This window comes from Amblyraja radiata, chromosome 3 (genome assembly GCF_010909765.2).
Source record: "Amblyraja radiata isolate CabotCenter1 chromosome 3, sAmbRad1.1.pri, whole genome shotgun sequence".
Classification (NCBI taxonomy): domain Eukaryota; kingdom Metazoa; phylum Chordata; class Chondrichthyes; order Rajiformes; family Rajidae; genus Amblyraja; species Amblyraja radiata.
In genome coordinates this window covers 53,550,889-53,569,912 of record NC_045958.1, presented here as the reverse complement: position 1 = coordinate 53,569,912, position 19,024 = coordinate 53,550,889, and the positions used below count along the sequence as shown (strand labels likewise).

At 39.6% G+C, this 19,024-nt stretch overlaps 1 protein-coding gene across 1 annotated transcript in view; it reads right to left on the bottom strand.

Moving 5' to 3' along the window:
- Nucleotides 1-19,024, bottom strand: part of slc1a1 (solute carrier family 1 member 1) — a 74,947-nt gene that overhangs the window by 18,613 nt on the left and 37,310 nt on the right. The window contains exons 2-5 of the mRNA XM_033017813.1: nucleotides 16,224-16,364; nucleotides 11,620-11,712; nucleotides 10,260-10,374; nucleotides 6,079-6,121 (exon numbers count right to left, since the gene is read on the bottom strand). Coding sequence (XP_032873704.1) covers nucleotides 6,079-6,121; nucleotides 10,260-10,374; nucleotides 11,620-11,712; nucleotides 16,224-16,364 — 392 coding nt within the window. The remainder of the gene's footprint in view (nucleotides 1-6,078; nucleotides 6,122-10,259; nucleotides 10,375-11,619; nucleotides 11,713-16,223; nucleotides 16,365-19,024) is intronic.

The window sequence follows — 19,024 nt, the reverse complement described above, 5'->3', positions numbered from 1 at the left end:
TATTGTCCTCCAGAGATGCTGCCTGACCCGCTGAGTTACTCCAGTACTGTGTGTTCTTCACATTATTTAAAAAAATCAAGTTTTAAAACAATTGTGGGGAATGGGTAAAAGAGGTTTATTGCAATAGAATTTCAGACAGTCAATAACAATGTTTTTTTGCAGGATTTTCAAAAATAAAGGTCTTTTTAATAGCTACTTTTATTACTGCAAACTAAAAATACTAAAGGCTGTATGTTATGCTATATATAGAAGCAATTGTTGGTCAATTACAAAGGCCACCTGTTCTTTAGAGACAATGGTGTCTGATTACCATGGGAAGGTTACGTAAAAAACATTTATTTCCCTAGATAATTTTTCACTGAAGGCAAGATTTTTTTTCTGCTTGGCACTTTCCAAAGTAACTTTTAAGTGCTTTTCCAGTTCCTGATCGATTTCACATAACTAATTTGGCATGATGATGCAAATAATGTTAGTTAATTTACCACTCGTGTTATATTCAATTAGCATTACCATAACTCAAATTATAGCAGTATATCTGTCATAGCCGGCTAAGTCATTCAAAGGATGGTGCAGAGGAAGGCCTATTTTGAAGGTAGACAAAGATGCTGGAGAAACTCAGTGGGTGAGGCAGCATCTATGGAGGGAAGGAAATAGGCGACGTTTCGGGTCGAGACCTTTCTTCAGACTGGAGAAGAGTTCACGACCCGGAACGTTACCTATTTCCTTCGCTCCATAGATGCTGCTTCACCCGCTGAGTTTCTCCAGCATTTTTGTCTACCTTCGATTTTCCAGCATCTGCAGTTCCTTCTTAAACAAGGCCTATTTTGAGGTTAGTGCACCCAATTAACAATGTTATGGCAGAAAACAAGGAACACAAATCCATATCTGATAGTCTTATATCTGTTCTGAGGCAAGTTGCATTCCAAACTGTTGCTTTGATCATTTAAGTGAGAATCACAATTGTAACAATTTAATAGTAAGATTAAACGAGAACTTACCAGTTTGAAGTTTGATCTGTATTTTATGAGGAGGAACGTTGAGGGAATACGTGAAGAACCCGCTTCCAACGCATGCGTGCCATTCTTCAAAGCAGCGGTGTGAGGTCACAGAAACTATAATGACCTAACATAGTAAGATTATCAAAGAGATACCAGTTTTGATATGATCATAGGAGGGTGGGAGCGGAGGGCACGTATTCCCTCAACGTTCCTCCTCATAAAATACAGATCAAACTTCAAACTGGTAAGTTCTCGTTTAATCTTACTATTTTACTTCGGAGTCACGTGAGTGACTACGTGAAGATTTCAAAGCTCTGTGACCTCATGCCGTGGAACGAGTCCATGCTTCACAACTGCCTTGGGTATCGGGAGAGAGTATCATTAGCAATTTTAGACACACTTATACAAAGACTTGTGTGATATAATGAGAAAATACATTTATTAATTGAAATCATAGCCCTGTAACCCTTCGGGCAAATTATAATATTGAACGTAAAATGCTTTCCGAAAATGATGATGGCTCCAAAAACTGGTTTATTATAAAACCTTTGGAAAGTCCTTTCGGATGACCATCCTGCTATTCTGAGGATTTGGTCCGTGGGTACCTCAGAATTTTTGCTGCGGAATTTGCTGCAGCCCTGGTGGAATGAGATTTAAAACCATTAGTGTTTATTCCTGCCATCTTTAGGACACATTTGAGCCACCTTGAGATAGTTTGGGTCGTGACCCTTTTGTGCGGTTTCTTGTAAGAAATTAACAAAGCCATTTCCTGACCTCGAATGCTCTTAGTATATTCCATGTATAATTGGATATGTCTTGCTATACACAGACGTTCGTCATATGGATATGCCATAAATTCAATCATTTGACCCGATGAACCTGGTCTGTTTGTTTTATTAACTCATGTATGACAAACACCAGTTTCTCTCGTGAGATGATCAAGGAGTCCAGGCTCAGTTTGCTTAATGACTGGACTCGTTGTGCAGTAACTAACGCCATGAGCATAACCATCTTCATGGTCAGTTTCTGCAGTGATAATGCTGTTTATGGGCGACCAGCTCCTCAGCATGTTTAAAAACGACACCCACATCCCAGATTTTGGAGTACCTGGTTTTAGGGGGATTTGCATTGAATATGCCCCTCATAAGTTTTGTTACCAGGGGGTGCGTTCCCACCGTGCCGCTCCGTTCCTTGTGATAGGTAATTGGAGAGTGCACTTCTGGCACTATTGATGGCACTGTAGCCCAATCGTTTATCATAATGGAGGTTTGTTAAGAATTCCAATACGGCCGGAATATTCTTGGCCCTTTGGTCTAGGTTGTTGTCAAAGCAGTATATGCCCCATTTCTTGATGTGTCCGAGGTACTGCTTCCGTGTTGACAGTCTTTGTGCGGATGTGATGAGATTCATCGTCCTGTCTGACAGCCCCATGCCGTGTAGTGGGTCTTTCAGACTCTACAAATCAACAAATCCATAGTCTTATGGCATGGGTGACTGCCCCCCTCCAGTTACTGGATGAATTAATAAATTTGGGCTATGTCCAATAATGGAACATGGTTCTAACACCATCCCCTGTATGACCGAATACCACGGTTGAGTAGGCCAATCGGGTACTATGAGAATCCCAGATGCCGAATATTGTTGAATTTTCCTTTGTACCCGATTGATGATGCAGAATTGGGGAAAAGCATAAAAAACGCCATTTCCCCCAATGCAGTGAGAAAGCATCTGTAGCTTCTGCCCCAGGGTCTGGTTCACAGGACACATACCTTGGTAATTGGTGATTCAACCTGGACGCAAAAATATCAATATCTGGTCTACCATATTTTGCTGTAATTTCAGCAAATACATTTTATTTAACATCCATTCCGTGTTTTCATTAAATTTGGGTGACCTGGTGTCTGCCACTGAATTTAGCTTACCTTTATGTTGCCGATATCCAAATGTTTCTTTGGATACACCATTTTGTAATACCATAGACGAGTTGTCAATAATGATGGGGTTGGAGCAATACCTAATGCTATGTTCCCACCACTGTAGTTCAATTATAGCTTCCGTAGGCAGCTCCATAGGTCTATCAAAATGACCTTTGTTAAATTTGAGTGCTCTAATTTTTGCTCTTTGCAAATTTTGATAATGTAATGGCCCAAAATGTGTGGCCGGGAATGTAGCCACAATCTTCCCAATTATCCGGCCTACCCGTCTAATGGAGGGTCTGTTGGTGTTAAGAAGCTCGCTGCAATCCTCCTGTAGGGCTGCGGCTTTATTTATTGGTAAAGTTACTAACATATTGACCGTGTTAATGGTGAATCCTAGATAATCCATATTCGTTTCTGGTATCAATTTACACTTAACTACCGTCTGTGTTCCCCTTTGATGGGTACTGTATAGTATGCATCTTTTAAGTCAATGCTTGTCATATAGAAACCAGCTGATACTAATTCTTTAGCAGTGATAAAGGTATCCATCTTAAAATGAACATATTGAACGAATGTGTTTAGGGTTGAAAGGTCAATGATAATCCTGCAACCCCCATCTTTTTTATTTTTAATAAATATGTTTGATACAAATTTTAATTGTTCATGAGTAGTATGCTCAATCACACCTTTTGTATACAATCGTTGTAGCTCCATGTGGGCTTTAGATTGTTCGGTTTTTGTAAGGACGAAATGCCTTTCTGGTGTATGTTCTACTGGGGGGTTATTGGGATGAGTAAATTCTATCAGATAACCCTGAATACTGCTTAGAACATACGAGTCTGTAGTGATTTTACACCATTCGTCACTGTAGTATTGCAACCTCCCTCCCACCGTCGTGGGTCCCTTTTTTACAAAAGAACCACACCCACCTACCTCCATGGTTACTGGTGGTTGTATTATTTTCTTTGTTTTTTGAAAAAAGGGGGTTTTGTTTTTATTCGTGTTCGTGGTTGTACTGGAGGTTTAGGCTTCCGCATCTTCCAGGGTGGCCGTCCCTGGCCATACCCTAAAAGAAGGCTGCTGCGGGTTATATTGGGTTCTGGCACTGCCACTGATATAAGCCACACTTTTCGGTCTTCCATGTGGCTGGTACCGTGATCCAAAATAAGCCTTTGCGCTGGTTTTGATGAGCCCCAGTGTCTTGGCTTCCCCAAACAAAAGGGTTGGGGTTTTAACGGCTCTTTGTTTGCAAATTGTTGCATATTTAGGATCCAGTGCTGGCTGAATAGCCGCCCTCCGCATGCTATTCAGCTCATATTGTACATTACAGAACAGGGCTAGTGCGTCTTGGTGGCCTTTAGTTTGCTCTGTTTTGTCCAGGGTGCGGATGTAAGCTGTGATCCCTGCCGTAAGCCCCTTTAAGGCTTTCTGGATTTTGAGATCATGGTTCCTGATTTCCTTCCCCATATGCTTCCAAATGCATTGGTTGACACTGGGGATTTGTAATACATCACAGTTACCAGGTGGCAGATGTCTGGCCAGTGTCTCTGTGAATATTTGTTGTTGGAGTTGATGGCCAGACATGTAGTTAATACTGGCTGCCATCCTGGAATCCAAGTCTTCCCCTGTTTGACTTGGTTTGAAGTAATCAGCCACCATGTCCAGCAGTGTATGTTTTTCTGCAGATTCAGGATCATGGGAAGCTGTGTGATCAGGGTCTGGCCCATCAGGGTCCTGCCCACTCTCCTCCGAAGAGGTCGAGATTTCAGGGGGTCCCTCACGGGGTACCCATATGGGGCTTGTCTGCCCACTGTGGCTAGTCTCCACATTCATGGGACTGCCACTGTGAAGGAGCTCCTCCAGCAGCTCCTTTAGACGGTGAGCTGCACTTGCTATTTTTGGCTGCTCCCATTCCTGCAGCCTTTCAGCAGTGTGCTGCTCTTTGTATCCCAGCTGTTCCCGTCCCCGGTACTCACGGGTGCTGGTTTGCGGGCTTTCCTCGTCCCGCCGCTGGCCACACCGGTCCTGACTGTCGGTCCACGTCTGTTCCCGGTCAGCTGTTTCTCCTGGCTGCTCCGTATGCAGCCACTCATAGCGGGTTTGTTCCGTCTGCCGCACCCGTTCAGCCCTGGTCCAATATTGATACGGGCTGGTCGCCCGCTGCTGCTCCAAGTCGGGCTCTGCTAGATGGTGCGTTTTAGTTTGAACTTTGCCTCCCGGCCGGTGAGTAAGTTTCGTCGGTGCCAGAATGATTTCTGGCACAGCTGATTCCTCTACCGAGGCCTCTAGAGCCGACGGCTGCTGTCTCTGCCGTTCATCCACGTTTACAACGCGTTTCTCGGGCAGCTTTTTTGCAGACCGTTTCCTTTTCACTCTGTCCATTTTTCTGTGAATAGAAATGCAGAGTCCTTACCTGCCTTTTGCTGGTCCTTTTTTCCTTCTCCCGTTACTGGGGGATGTCCTCCACCCTTCTGTTGGCTCGTGCAATGCTTGTAGCGATATGGCACGCATGCGTTGGAAGCGGGTTCTTCACGTAGTCACTCACGTGACTCCGAAGTAAAATGAGAATTAAATCAATGAAATAAGGATGTAATGATTCCTGGTGGACCTAAAATGGCAGCAGGTTCACTCAGGGGAAAAGCTAGCAGATTAATGCAACAGTGCAATTGGAATGCGCTTACAGGAAGACAATTAAAATTACAAGTTCTGTTGCAGTAACAATTTTAGGAAATGCAAGTATTCTAAGGTAAACTTTCACTCTGTTTGCATCCATTAATGCAAAATGTGCTCAAAGATGATTTATAGACACAAGCATCAAATGTTGCAGATTTATTATCACTTGGTTTTATTTATGTACGGATTATGCAATTTTATTAGGTTAAGATGACTTTGTACGGCCTCATCAAGCATAAGGGCCATCTAAATAAATGTGGCATCACTTGCATTATCTGGCCACTGATATTCCTGAAATATAATTTATGACATTATTTATAATATCCAGCAAGATTTTGCAATTCATTATCTTTATGATGTCTTCATAATGGTAAATTTTGACTTTTCAATCAGTCACCCAATTGCAATTAAAAAAAATAATTCAATCTTATGCAACTGGCTGATTCTGATAGCTTTGAAGTAGGTGAAGGAAATAGTAAATCATTTACCTGTTGAAAGCTGGCCTGGACCAGGTTTTCTGGGAATGCATTCCTATGTTTAAAAAAAAGATGCACAACAGTTATAAGAGTACTTCAAAGGGATGTGGATGTGTGCTTATGAACAAAAATGCAGGCATTTGGTTTCCTGACATCCTGCAAAGATTTTGTACATTCAGAAATCTCAAAGAAGATGACAGTACACACCACACTATACTTCATAAGGGAACTGTAAAATATGTTGTTGGTCATATATTTGGCCAAAAAAAAAATTGCATCTCTTCCAGAATGTCCCAAGGCACTTCACAGACAATACATTAATTTTAAAGTGTTTGCACACAGAAATCTCTACACATCCAGCAAGGCAATAATGATTAAGAAATCCACTCAGTGGTGCAACACCTTTGGGTGCAAGACGGTGATTTTTTTGTCAATAACTAGATTGTTTAAAACAATCAAATATTTCATGGGCAGTTGAACCACAGAATGACAAATGTGTTTTGGTTCCTTCACATGCAGGATGCAATTACACATCAAGTCATCTAGTCATGCACGGTGACATCACATGCAGGATGACATCATGGTGACATCACATGCAGGATGCAATTACACATTGAGTCATCTAGTCATGCACGGTGACATCAGACTCTGTGCAATTCATATTTAAAAGACAATTGCACAAAACTAATTTGTCCGTGTATGTTTTTTACCAATGTGTTTTACCAATGTGTTTTACCAATGTGTTACTGATAATATATTTCACAGATGCTGGAATCAGAAGGCCTTCGATAAGGTGCCGCACGTCAGGCTGCTTGGGAAGATGAGAGCCCATGGTATTGAAGGGAAGATACTAGCATGGATAGTGAGTTGGCTGGATGGCATAAGGCAAAGAGTTGCAATAAAAAGCACTTTTTCAGATTGGCTGCCAGTGATTAGTGTAGATCTTCAATGGCCGTTGTTGGGACCGCTTCTCTTCAAGTTGTATATTAATGATTTGGATAAGGGAATTGAAGGCTTTGTGGCCAAGTTTGCAGATGATGCTATGATAGGTGGAGGGGCAGGCAGTGTAGAGGAAGCAAGGACTCTGCAGAAGGACTTGGACAGGTTAGGAGAATGGGCAGAGATGAAATTCAGTATAGCAAAGTGCGTAGTCATGCATTTTGGTAATAAGAATAAAGGAGTAGATTATTTTCTAAATGGAGAGAGAGTCCAGAAATTGGAGGTGCAAAGGGACTTGGGAGTGCTATTGCAGGACTCCCAAAATGTCAATTTGCCAATCGAATCAATAATAAGGAAGGCAAATGCAATGCAGCATTTATATCAAGAGGACTGCAATACAAAAACAGAGATGTAATGCTGAGGCTCTATAAGGTGCTGGTCAGGCCACATTTGGAGTACTGTGAGCAAATTTGGGCCCCATATCTGAGGAAAGATGTGCTGGCTCTGGAGAAGGTCCAGATGAGGTTTACAAGAATAATTCCAGGAATGAGTGGGTTAGCATATGATGAGCGTTTGACAGCACTGGGCCTCTACCCACTGGAGCTTAGAAGGTTGAGGGGGGACTTCATTGAAACTTACAGAATAATGAAAGGCATAGATAGAGTGGATGTGGAAAGGATGTTTCCACTAGTGGGAGAGTCTAGGACCAGAGGTCATAGAATTAAAGGGCACTCTTTAAGAAAGGAGGCGAGGAGGAACTTCTTTAGTCAGAGGGTAGTTAATCTGTGGAACTCATTGCCACGTGGTTGTGGAGGCCTAGTCAGTGAATATTTTTAAGGCAAAGATAGACAAATTCTTGATTAGAACAGGTGTCACTGGTTAATGGGAGAAGGCAGGAAAATGGGATTGGGAGGCAGAGATCAGCCATGATTGAATGGTGGAGTGGATTTGATAGGCTGAATGGCCTAATTCTACTCCTATAACGTGAACGAGTAAAACACAAACTGTTGGAGTAACTTAACGGGTCAGTCAGTATCTGTAGAGGGAATATATAGGTGATGTTTTGGATTAGTATAACCAGTCTGAAGAAGGGACCCGACCTAAAATGTCACCTATCTATTCCCTCAACAGATGTTGCTGAAACTGCTGAGGTACTGCAGCACATTATGTTTCACACGATTAAAGATAATTTTCTCAGTGCATGCATGCAAGGTTACTCAAAATGTTAAAGATATTATTTTTTAAATTATACAAGATACTGTCCATTAATAAAGTAAGAAAATAAATCAAGGGAAGAGAAGGTAGCCGCGAATGTTAACCTGGTTATGGATGTATTTTTACTGAGCAATTGTAACTCTTAATAGGTGCTCAGAAGGCTTGTGCATCAAAATACTTAATTATCTGTCTGACAATGGGGCTGAACAATTTGAGCAAATGTTAAGAGTTAATGAAGAGTAACACTTGGAACTATTGACAAATAAATATTATAGAGGGAATTGGGCAATGAGCCAAAATAACCTACATGAGAATTGCTTCAAATTGCAAAGAAAAGGATGCAATTTAATGTCTCGCAATGTAAGCACGTGGCTTGGGATATGCTGCAAAAGCTTCCTTGCGACTACCATGTAACAGGTGATTCTTTCAGAACATATTACAAAGTTACATTTTAACCAGCTGGTGACAAATGGAATGTTTAAAGCGTTGGAAGCAAAGTAAATCTTTCTGAAGTATAATTACCGGTAAACGCTTTTAACATATTCTGACTTATTGAGATTGCATATTGATTTACATAACCAGTTACAGCTATAATCTATTAGAAAAAGGCTAAAGATCAAATCTTGCTCAGAGTTTTACCTGAAAATCTACAATCATTTCCTATCATTGCATTGATTCAATCACCAGCTTGCAATTCTATTTAAAAAAATCGAATCAATATATTGCAGAACACTCAAAAGAAAATATCTTTGCGGAGATATTTCAAACGGTACATTTCAAAGGATCACATTTGATTCAAAACTAAGTTGATTAAATACTGTGGTGTCATGGAGACTTCAGTGCATTTTTCTTTCAGTTGCTCATTATTCAAGATTTGGGCATTGCTACTAAAACTAATCCTGATTTACCTTGGGAAGGTGAAGGTAAATCTCCAACTGTTGTACTTCTCGTACTCCCTACGTGGCTAGGGATATGCAAGATTGAAACCCAGCAACAATGAAGGGCTGGTGATATATTTCAAGTTAGGAATGTGTGTATTTGTGTAGAGAATCTGCAGGTGAGGGTATTCCCAAGCATCTAATGCCCTTGTCCTTCTTAATCGCAAAGGTTGCAGATTTTAGAGATAGTGTGGGAGAAGCCTAAGGTAATAACTGCAGTATCTTTGTAGATAATAGACTGTGCAATGATCGTGTGCCAGTGAGTGAGTGAGTAAATGAATGTTTATGGTGGTTGATGGGGTGCCATTCAGTTGCCTGCTTGTTTCTGAATGTAGTAGGAAGAAGATGCAGGTGCTGGTTTAAACTGAAGATAGACACAAAATGTTGGAGTAACTCAGCGGGACAGGCAGCCTCTCTGGACAGAAGTAATGGGTGATGTTTTGGGTCGAATGAGGAAGGGTTTCAACCCGAAACATCACCCATTCCTTCTATCCAGAGATGCTGCCTGTCCCGCAGAGTTAGTCCAGCATTTTGTGTCTATCTGTTTCTGAATAGTGTTGAGCTTCTTGACTGTTTTGAGAGTTGTCTATCCTGGTAGAAAGAACATTCCTTTATACTCCTGACTTTTGCCTTACAGATCACAGAACCACTCTAAACAGACCCTCTGATCTACTCTTGAGCTACTGTATTAATTTATTTAAGTGCCTGATCAATGGTAATCTCCAGGAAGTTGGTGGGTGATTTGGGAAAGGAAATGCCATTGAACATCAGGGATAGATGAGTAGGCCTATGACCTTAGTGATGCAAATGTTGCTTGGCACATTTTAATCCATGCCTGCTTATAGACTGACTGCTTCATTTTCTGGGGAATTACAATGGATATGAATATTGTACAATCATGAGCCCTTAAACTAATACAAACAAGATGTACAAATGTAGAATGCTGCTTTAACAAGCAATATAGTTATTGGGTGACGAGATAAGTTTAATCAGACTGGCAATTTTTTATGTACATTAATTATAGGCAAAATATATGTGATTTACAAATTGCATATAAAAGATAAGTGATTACAAATTGCATATCCTGAGTGATTTACTAACCTAAGGAGATCAAGCAAGGCATCTACAGTGGTGACTTCCGGGGTACTTCCACTCCTGTCAATTTCTTCAGCATTGTGAGCGATGCCAGGTTTGATGGCCATGACCAACACAATTCCTTGTACAAAGCAAAATAAATTATATGCTTGGGAAGTTTGCCATTGAAAGAACATTAAAACTTTGTTCTATATAATTTTATCAATTAAACTTGGATCTACATCAAACAAAAATGTCCCAAGATTTAATGCTAATGATGATCTCCAAGGTCTGTCAGATTTGCATACCTTCAAATTCATCATCATTGATTACCATTTACACCACGGTGCAATTCAATTACGTGTTTGCATGAAGATCATAGAATATATAATACACATGATAATGATAGATACTACAATGACGAATGCAAAACACTAAAATAGTGCAAAGATTACAGTGCAATCTTGTATTTTTGCCTCTGGAAGCAAAAATGTAGAATGCTGCTTTAACAAGCAATAATAGTTATTGAGTGACAGAATAAGTTTAATCAGACGGTCGATTTTATTTTGCATGCTAGTGTTTGAATTTTAGAGCAAGCTTCATGGCAGAATGCAATCAGTATATTACAGCCAGATCTTTCAAGTGCATCGAGCTCTTTTGTAAGGCGACTGCTGCACACAAAGTCATTGTGTTGATTATCCACTGAGTGTTCAAAAGCATCTATGGAAATATAAGCTCCAATAGAAGGAAAAAAGCCCATTTATGCATGACTTAAAAGGGATACACCTTGCCTATATCTTCAGTTTACTTTAAGGAAGATATTGTTTGACTGCTCAAATGTAATACTGGTACAGCAGAGATCATTGAAGCAAGATCCACTTTCTCTGTGCTCTCCTCTGCCACAACAATATTCATTGCTGTGTTAGGGAAACATGTGCTTGCTCCCATGATCAACCTACTGCTCTCCATGAAAGTTCACACCTGGCCCCTCCATTAATTGCGCCAGTCTCTCTGTTTGAGAACCTCCACTTTTAGCATTTTAGCCATGACAGGACATGATTCAGTTCATAACTCAAACACTCAGTCTAGTATAACTAAAGCCCTCCAATCTAGATCAGTTTGCACAACTATACAAAACAGCTCCTCATACCAGTTATGTACATCAAAATCAGTCACCAGGATCCAACTAGCACCGATCTTCCACATTATTGTTTTTATTTGTGCATTTTTAAGATAGGATACATTTTTTTCCGAAAATATTGTTCTCTTTTGGATTATTTCTGATTCATTCCCCAAACAATGACAGGACAGCACTTTATTCTTCATGGACTTTCAGATACTAAAAAATGTTACCAGACACACAATACTTCACTGCATGGCTTATTACCTAGAATCACAGCAATGATGGTAGTTGAAAAATAATACACCACTGCCCGTGCTCCGACCTTCCCTGAGACGTCTGAATCCAAAGCAGCAACTCCTGTAGAGAATGATTTGGGAACCTGGTTACCACAATGTTTTTATTAAAGATATATGGAGATCATTTCAATTAGTTACTTATTGAAATAATTAATTATTCAACGTCGTTGAAAACATTAGTGAGGCAGTGGTGCTGGTTCCCAACGGGAACGGTGACAGAAGCACCACACATCTCTATCCTCCAGTTCCTGCGGACTTCCGCCGCTGGGAGTATAGGATTTAGGTGTGTGTGCTTTATCATCATCCTTACAATGCTATAAACGACAATTATTGCAACTTCTACTGAAATGTGGATGGCCGTTGGCTCGCTAGAAGCTCATCCGCCCTTTGACTGGTCTTGTTTTTGGTCCTGCTGGGGGTCCACAGCCCCCTCCTCACCTGGCAAACCAGGTTGGGGAGACGGTTTAGTTGCCGACTATCTGACCATGGAGCAGGTAGCTCGGGATTACATGGTACCTCTGGCAGGAAGAACTCCCCCCGACCAGACCTGAAATAAACTAGGTAAAATTAAACCTGTAGGGCACCTATCTACTGCAATGTATTCCACAAATACTTTTCTGCATCCTTTTAAAAATACCAATTAACTAATTTGTCATGTGTAGACACATAGATGACTGCTATTATGATCTTAGAGCAACATTGTTTGTAGTCTTAAGTATAGAAAAACACTGTGGCCAAGTGTTGCGTTACAAGGTTCACAGCTAACAATATGATCATGCAACCTCAGTTGAAAAAAAATGTTCTGAGAAATGCCTGAATGGTTCATGTGCTTCTCTATGGTTAATGTCACTTAAAGACACCCCAAGGGGCTGATTTAGGGATCCCCTATTTAAAGTCCAGTACGAAAGCACATCTGACAATACAGGGCATGCTTAAAACCATCTTGAAACATCATCTAGAATTATCTACTGATTTGGAGTGATTTTGATCTCACAAACTTCTGATTTTCAATAGCTTTTAAATAATTGTAAAATTAGAAATAGCATTAACTGAAGGTGTATTTTTTTTTTTACCAAAATGTCATTTGGTTTTGTTCTGCCTTTTCAGATTGAGTTCCTTGCTAGTCCTTAAACATCAATGTAGATTGCCAGGCAAGTGTACTAGTGAGGACAAAAACAGATCAATAAGGAATTCTCCCAGTGTTCTGCCAAATGATACTCTTTCAGCAATGTCACCAACAATCAACTATTTATAAATTCATGAGTAATAGGAGCAGAATTAGGCCATTCAATCAAAGCTGATCTGTATTTCCCTCTCAACCCCATTCTCCCCATAACATTTGACACCCTCACTAATCAAGAACCTATCAATCTCTAACTTAATATCCCTAAACTTCATCACCACATCCATCTCTGGCAAAGAATTCCACAGATTCACAATCCTCTGGCTAAAAACAAATCATCCTCATCTCCTTTCTAAAGGTATGTCCTTTTATATCTGAGTCTGCGCCCTCTGGTGTAAGACTCTCCCACTACTGGAAACATCCTCTCCACATCCACTCTATCCAGGCCTTTCATTATTCGGTAAGTTTCAATGATGTCAACCCTTATCCTTCTAAACTCCAGTGAGTACAGGGCCAGAGCTGTCAAATGCTCATTATATGTTAACCCAATCATCCCCGGCGTCATTCTCGTAAACCTCCTCTGGACCGTCTCCAATACCAGCACATGCCTCCTCAGATATGGGGCCCAAAACAGCTCACAATGCTCCAAATGTGGGCTGACCAGTACCCTATAAAACCTCAGCATTGCATCCCTGCTTTTATATTCTAGTACTCTTGAAATGAATGCTAACATTGCAGTTCACTTCCTTATTACCGACTCAACCTACAAATTAATCTTTTGGTTATCCTGCATCAGCACTCCCAAGTCTCTTTGCACCTCTGATTTCTGAATCCTGTCCTTATTTAGTAAATAGTCTACATCTTTATTCCTACTCTGACAGTGCATGACTGCACACTTTGCTATGCTGTATTCCAGCTGCCACTTCTTTGCCCACTCTCACAATCTCCCACTCTTCCAAGTCCTTATGCAGAGTCCCTGTTTCCTCCACACTATCTTCATATCATCCGCAAATATGGCCACAAAGCCATCAATTCCATCATCCAAATCATTAACATACGTGAAAAGTAGCAGACCCAGCATCAATCCCTATGGAACACCACAAGTCACTGGCAGCTAACCAGAGAAAGCCCACTTTATTCCTACTCTTTGCCTTCTGCCATTTAGCCAATCTTCTATCCATGCGAGTATCTTCCCTCTAAAACTGTTGGCTCTCATCATGTTGTGCATTCTCATGTGTGGCAACTTATCAAATGCCTTTTGAAAATAAAATTAAACAACATCCACTAACTCTCCTTTGTCTATTCTGCTATATACTTCCTCAACAAATTCCAATCATCTATTAAATGACCACATTGCTTTTTGAAGGGGCCTGATGTATGCAAAGCATTTGCACTTCCTGGAATTTGTTCACAGTCCCTGCAATATTCATTCTGTGTGAGGAAATCTTTTTTTAGAATTCTTTGGAAGTTGCAATGCATAAGGACATTTGGCAAAAACAGGCAATGTTTATGTTTATCATCCAAAACGGTAATAGATCTAATTGTATTGATCTCGTTAGAACCATATCACTTTATTGCTCTCTTCAATCACGTAATTGAACTATGATTAGAACTTAATCCGATTTTATATTCCGTCAATACTGTTAGTCAACCTATAAAACTGAAAACATGGTTTGACAGGAACAAAATATCATTAAACTTGAGCAAAACCAAAATAATGTTATTTGGTAATTGCAGAACAAATACACAAGTAAATATAAAGATAAATGGGGTTGAAATTGAACGAGTTCATGAAAATAAATTTCTTGGGGTTATAATGGATGATAGAATCAGCTGGAAATCACACATTAAACATGTACAATCCAAACTGTCAAAAAGCATTTCTGTATTACACAAAGTTAAGCAGGTTCTGGATCACAAATCACTCCGCATTCTCTACTGTTCACTAATCTTACCCTATTTAAATTACTGTGCAGAAGTCTGGGGCAATAACTATAAAAGCTCGCTACATTCATTAACTATTCTGCAAAAAAGAGCAATACGTATTATTCACAATGTCAGGTATCTGGATCACACTAATCCATTACAGTCAAAATTATTAAAATTAGCAGATTTGGTTGCATTTAAAACAGCACAGATAATGTTTAGGGCCAAAAATAAAAACTTACCTGGAAATATACAAAAATTATTCAATGAGCGAGTGGGGGGTTATAATTTAAGAAGAATATTTAATTTTAAGGTACAAAGAGTCCGCATGACCAGAAAAACTTTTTGTATTTCGGTCTGTGGAGTAGGATTGTGGAACAGTTTGAATGTGGAGTTAAAGCACATGTCCAAACATGAACCAGTTCAAAATGACATACAAAAAACTTTTTTTCACAAGGTACAGGGATGAAGGGGATGGTTGACAAACAGGGGTTAGTGTTTGTTTATTATTTATTTATGTTTTTTGGTTACTTCATACATATTACTTGTAAGTGTATATCAGTTGTGTGTATATATATGTTTGTATGCATCTCTAAAAATTGTCTGGGGTATTATTATTATTAATTAATTAATTATTAAATATGGAAGAAGGGTTTAGGGAGAAGGGGTGAGATTGAATAAGTTATTCTTCTTCTCACTCCTTTTCGAGCTTGTAAAGAAAAAGTGTTGGACATTTAAATTTTGCTTTATGCTTTTCATTGCTTTGCAAATATTGCCTGGAATGTCCAAATGTTTGACTATTTCGATTTTGTTCTTGTTATTTATTCCTATTTATGTCTTTACTTGTTCGGAACAAATAAACAAATAAAGTCAACCAATAAACCTTTGACATAAAACATTTTTTCCTCATTTCACTAAATCTTTCGCAATTAATCTTTAACTTCTCAATATTCTTGACCTTTATATACTAGTAAAATGTTTGTTTCAACCTACTTTGTCCTATTGCATGTTACCTTTTAATACTTCTATCAAAGTAGCTCTCATTCTCCTGGTAGCAATAAAACACTTTCAGGTAAGTATAGTAAAGCGCTGTAAAAAGTAATGTTCCCTCTTTTAATTGTTATTACAGGTACATACAATCACCATTGTTTTACTCCAGCATTTTGTGTCTATCATTAAATCCATGATTGGTACTAAAGTTATGCTTAATTCCATGCATTTTTGCAAGATCTGAATAATAGTAGTTTGGCAGCATGTGAAGAACAACATTATATGACATTCATATTGAATTTCTATGTTGTTTCGCTTGAAATAAACCAGCAAATGTGTAATATGGTATGGAGGTGCATTTTACATGAACGATGTATTTACTAGTTTAAAACTTGCACTGATTTCCCCTTGCAGAAACAGCCAGTTATGTCAAAAGTCAAGCCCAATTAATTTGAGTTTATTGTTATATGCACTATACGGTGGGCCAGACTCCAATAATCTCTTAAATAACGTAACTTAATAAGACTGCTTACCTGTAATCATACTGGAAACAATTAAAGGTAAAATAATCAGCTTCAGCATTCTCATCAGGATCTCTCCAGGAAACCCGAAGTAGAACTTGTCCAGGCTTGATAATACGGCATGCTGCCGTACCAGAAGTCCCGTCACTATACCTGTAACAAGAAATGCCAAATGAACAGCATTAGAGAGTTTGCATCATTTCTATGAATATTTGAGGTTTGTCACATTTTGAGACTTTTAATGGCTTTTGGTGCATTGCATTGATTTTGAGTTTGATTGTAGTTGAAGTGCTGTGGTATCAAACAAAGTAAATTTGCTAATCAAAGATGTAACATTCCCAAATGTAAAACGGAGAATGCTTGAAATAATCAGCAGATCAGGCAGCTTCTGCAGAGAGAGAGAGAAAGACACACACACACACACACACACACACACACACACACACACACACACACACACACACACACACACACACACACACACACACACACACACACACACACACACACACACACACACACACACATATATATATATAATTTTATATCATCAAGCCAGAAGCTTACTGGGTGTAAAAATTTAAAGTTTGTATTAAACCCAGGGAAAGATACTGTATGGAATATTACAGATCTCAATCCATTTCCAATGAGGCCCTATTGTCTCTTCCCACACATTTTAGATTGGATCAGTGAAAAGTCCAGAGGTTTTTCATCTTACCAAAATGATAACCAAATAAACATTCATAATCCCTGTACAGAGGCCAAATCTAATTGTGCAGAAACCCTGGGGGTAATTTAAAACACTGAGTATCAAACCTGCACCAGGGTTCAAACATCCGTATACAAAGCTCCTCTCCGATAGTTTGGTGATACAAATTATTAATAAGCCTAGTTTCTTATTCTTTTGAGGAAAATAATCAAAACATGCTTGATTGTCTTGGACTGCCTTCAGACAGATTGGACAAGCACAAGAGGACACATATAAAGAGTGCAGGATTCAGTCAAAAGGTACGTTTATTGTTATGTCGCTGGATTTGGTTATTGTATAATTAGATATTGAACTGCAGTCAGACTTTACAATACATTTGTGGGTAGAAAGCTTCCCTTTATTTTATCTGCTGAGTGTATCATGGAACCAAATTGTAGAAGCAGAGTAATTTTTGCTTATGTTGTTTCCTTGTTTATTTTAACACAAATAACAAAGAATAATTTCTACCTCATGGACTACTCGCAGGACTGCCAGCAATAGTGTTTTATTTTCATAGACAATCTAAGACAGAGTGAAAGTTGCAGAGTGGCGACATTATAATGGCATTTGATGGTGTATACTAATAAAGCAGCACATAAAGCCAGTGCAACATTTATGCGCACCTGAACAACCTCGTATATATCCAAAATCAACTTCATGCAGAAACAAGGAACTGCAGATGCTGGCTTACCAAGAAAAGACACAAAATGCTGGAGTAACAGCGGGTCAGGCAGAATCCCTGAGGAACATGGATAGGTAACCTTCGGGAAGGGACCCTTCCCAGAAATTTCGCCTATCCACTTTCTTCAGGAATGCTGCCTGACCCACTGAGTTATGTGTCATCAGTTTGATTCAGATGGTTCTGATGATAAAGCAGTGATTTAATGTACTGCTAGCTACAAAGCCACACATTAAAATAAATGGGCTATTAATAAGCAAAGAGGGCAGAATATTTCAAAACAAATCACTGACATGGGAAACATTAAAACTGCCAAACAGTTGAACTTAAAACGCTAGCTCAACTTGAGGGATCCTTGTTGTTCAGAAAGGATGGACACCAAAAACAGTGCAGCAATCCTTTCTACATGGTCTCTCTGTCTTTTGTAATCCTGTCTCCAAACATACCCCATATCTGCTGAAATAAGGCAGTCGGTAGCTAAATTCGAATGCAAATTGGGTCCTGCAGCTGATTCAGTATGACGGAGTGAAGCACACACCCTAGGCTTTGTTCTACAGGTAGTGTTATTTTTTTATTCTGAGGAGTCCAGAAATAGCCGTTTCCAATTCCCCTTTCTTCTAGGGAACTGCAAAAGGGAACTTCTTGTCCTATCTACCAGGCTTTGCCAGAATTTAGAGCTGGTAGGTGGTATTGGGAGGCTCATTTGGTATCTGCAGCTGCTCGGATGAAACTGAAATAAGAGCTGTGTAGTAAAATGGAGGCAGTCATTTAGCAGACAATTAGAGCACTTCTTCAAACAATGGCCAAAAAACTGCATACCCATTTCCCCCTTCATGCTAATGCTTCCCGCTTCCCTAATGCTTTCAAGAGAGAGCTAGATAGGGCTCTTAAAAATAGCGGAGTCAGGGGATATGGGGAGAAGGCAGGAACGGGGTACTGATTGGGGATGAATGGTGGTGCTGGCTCGAAGGGCCAAATGGCCTACTCCTGCACCTATTGTCCATTGTCTATTGTCTATTCTACTGATGTGATTGCTGTTCGGAATTCAAGAGAAAACAGAAATATCATGGTACATTTTATCATTTGGTTCATAACATGCATGCCAATAACTTTTAATAATTCTTGGCAATCTCATGGGGAATCCACTCTGTCCTTTATTGTTAACTTGGAGTTAAACAGACACATTAGCCCTCTCTCATGCAGGAGGATGCGGTGTATATTTGTGGTTGGTGTATAATTAAAAATCAATTACTGAAAATATCCTTTCACCTCCTCGGTTGATGGTTGCACAACCTTGGAATTGCTCCAAGTCTCAGGGGATGAAAGCTGATAGGACAAACACAATGTTATGATGGCAAGCAACAGAAGAGGTCTGCTAACCAGTTC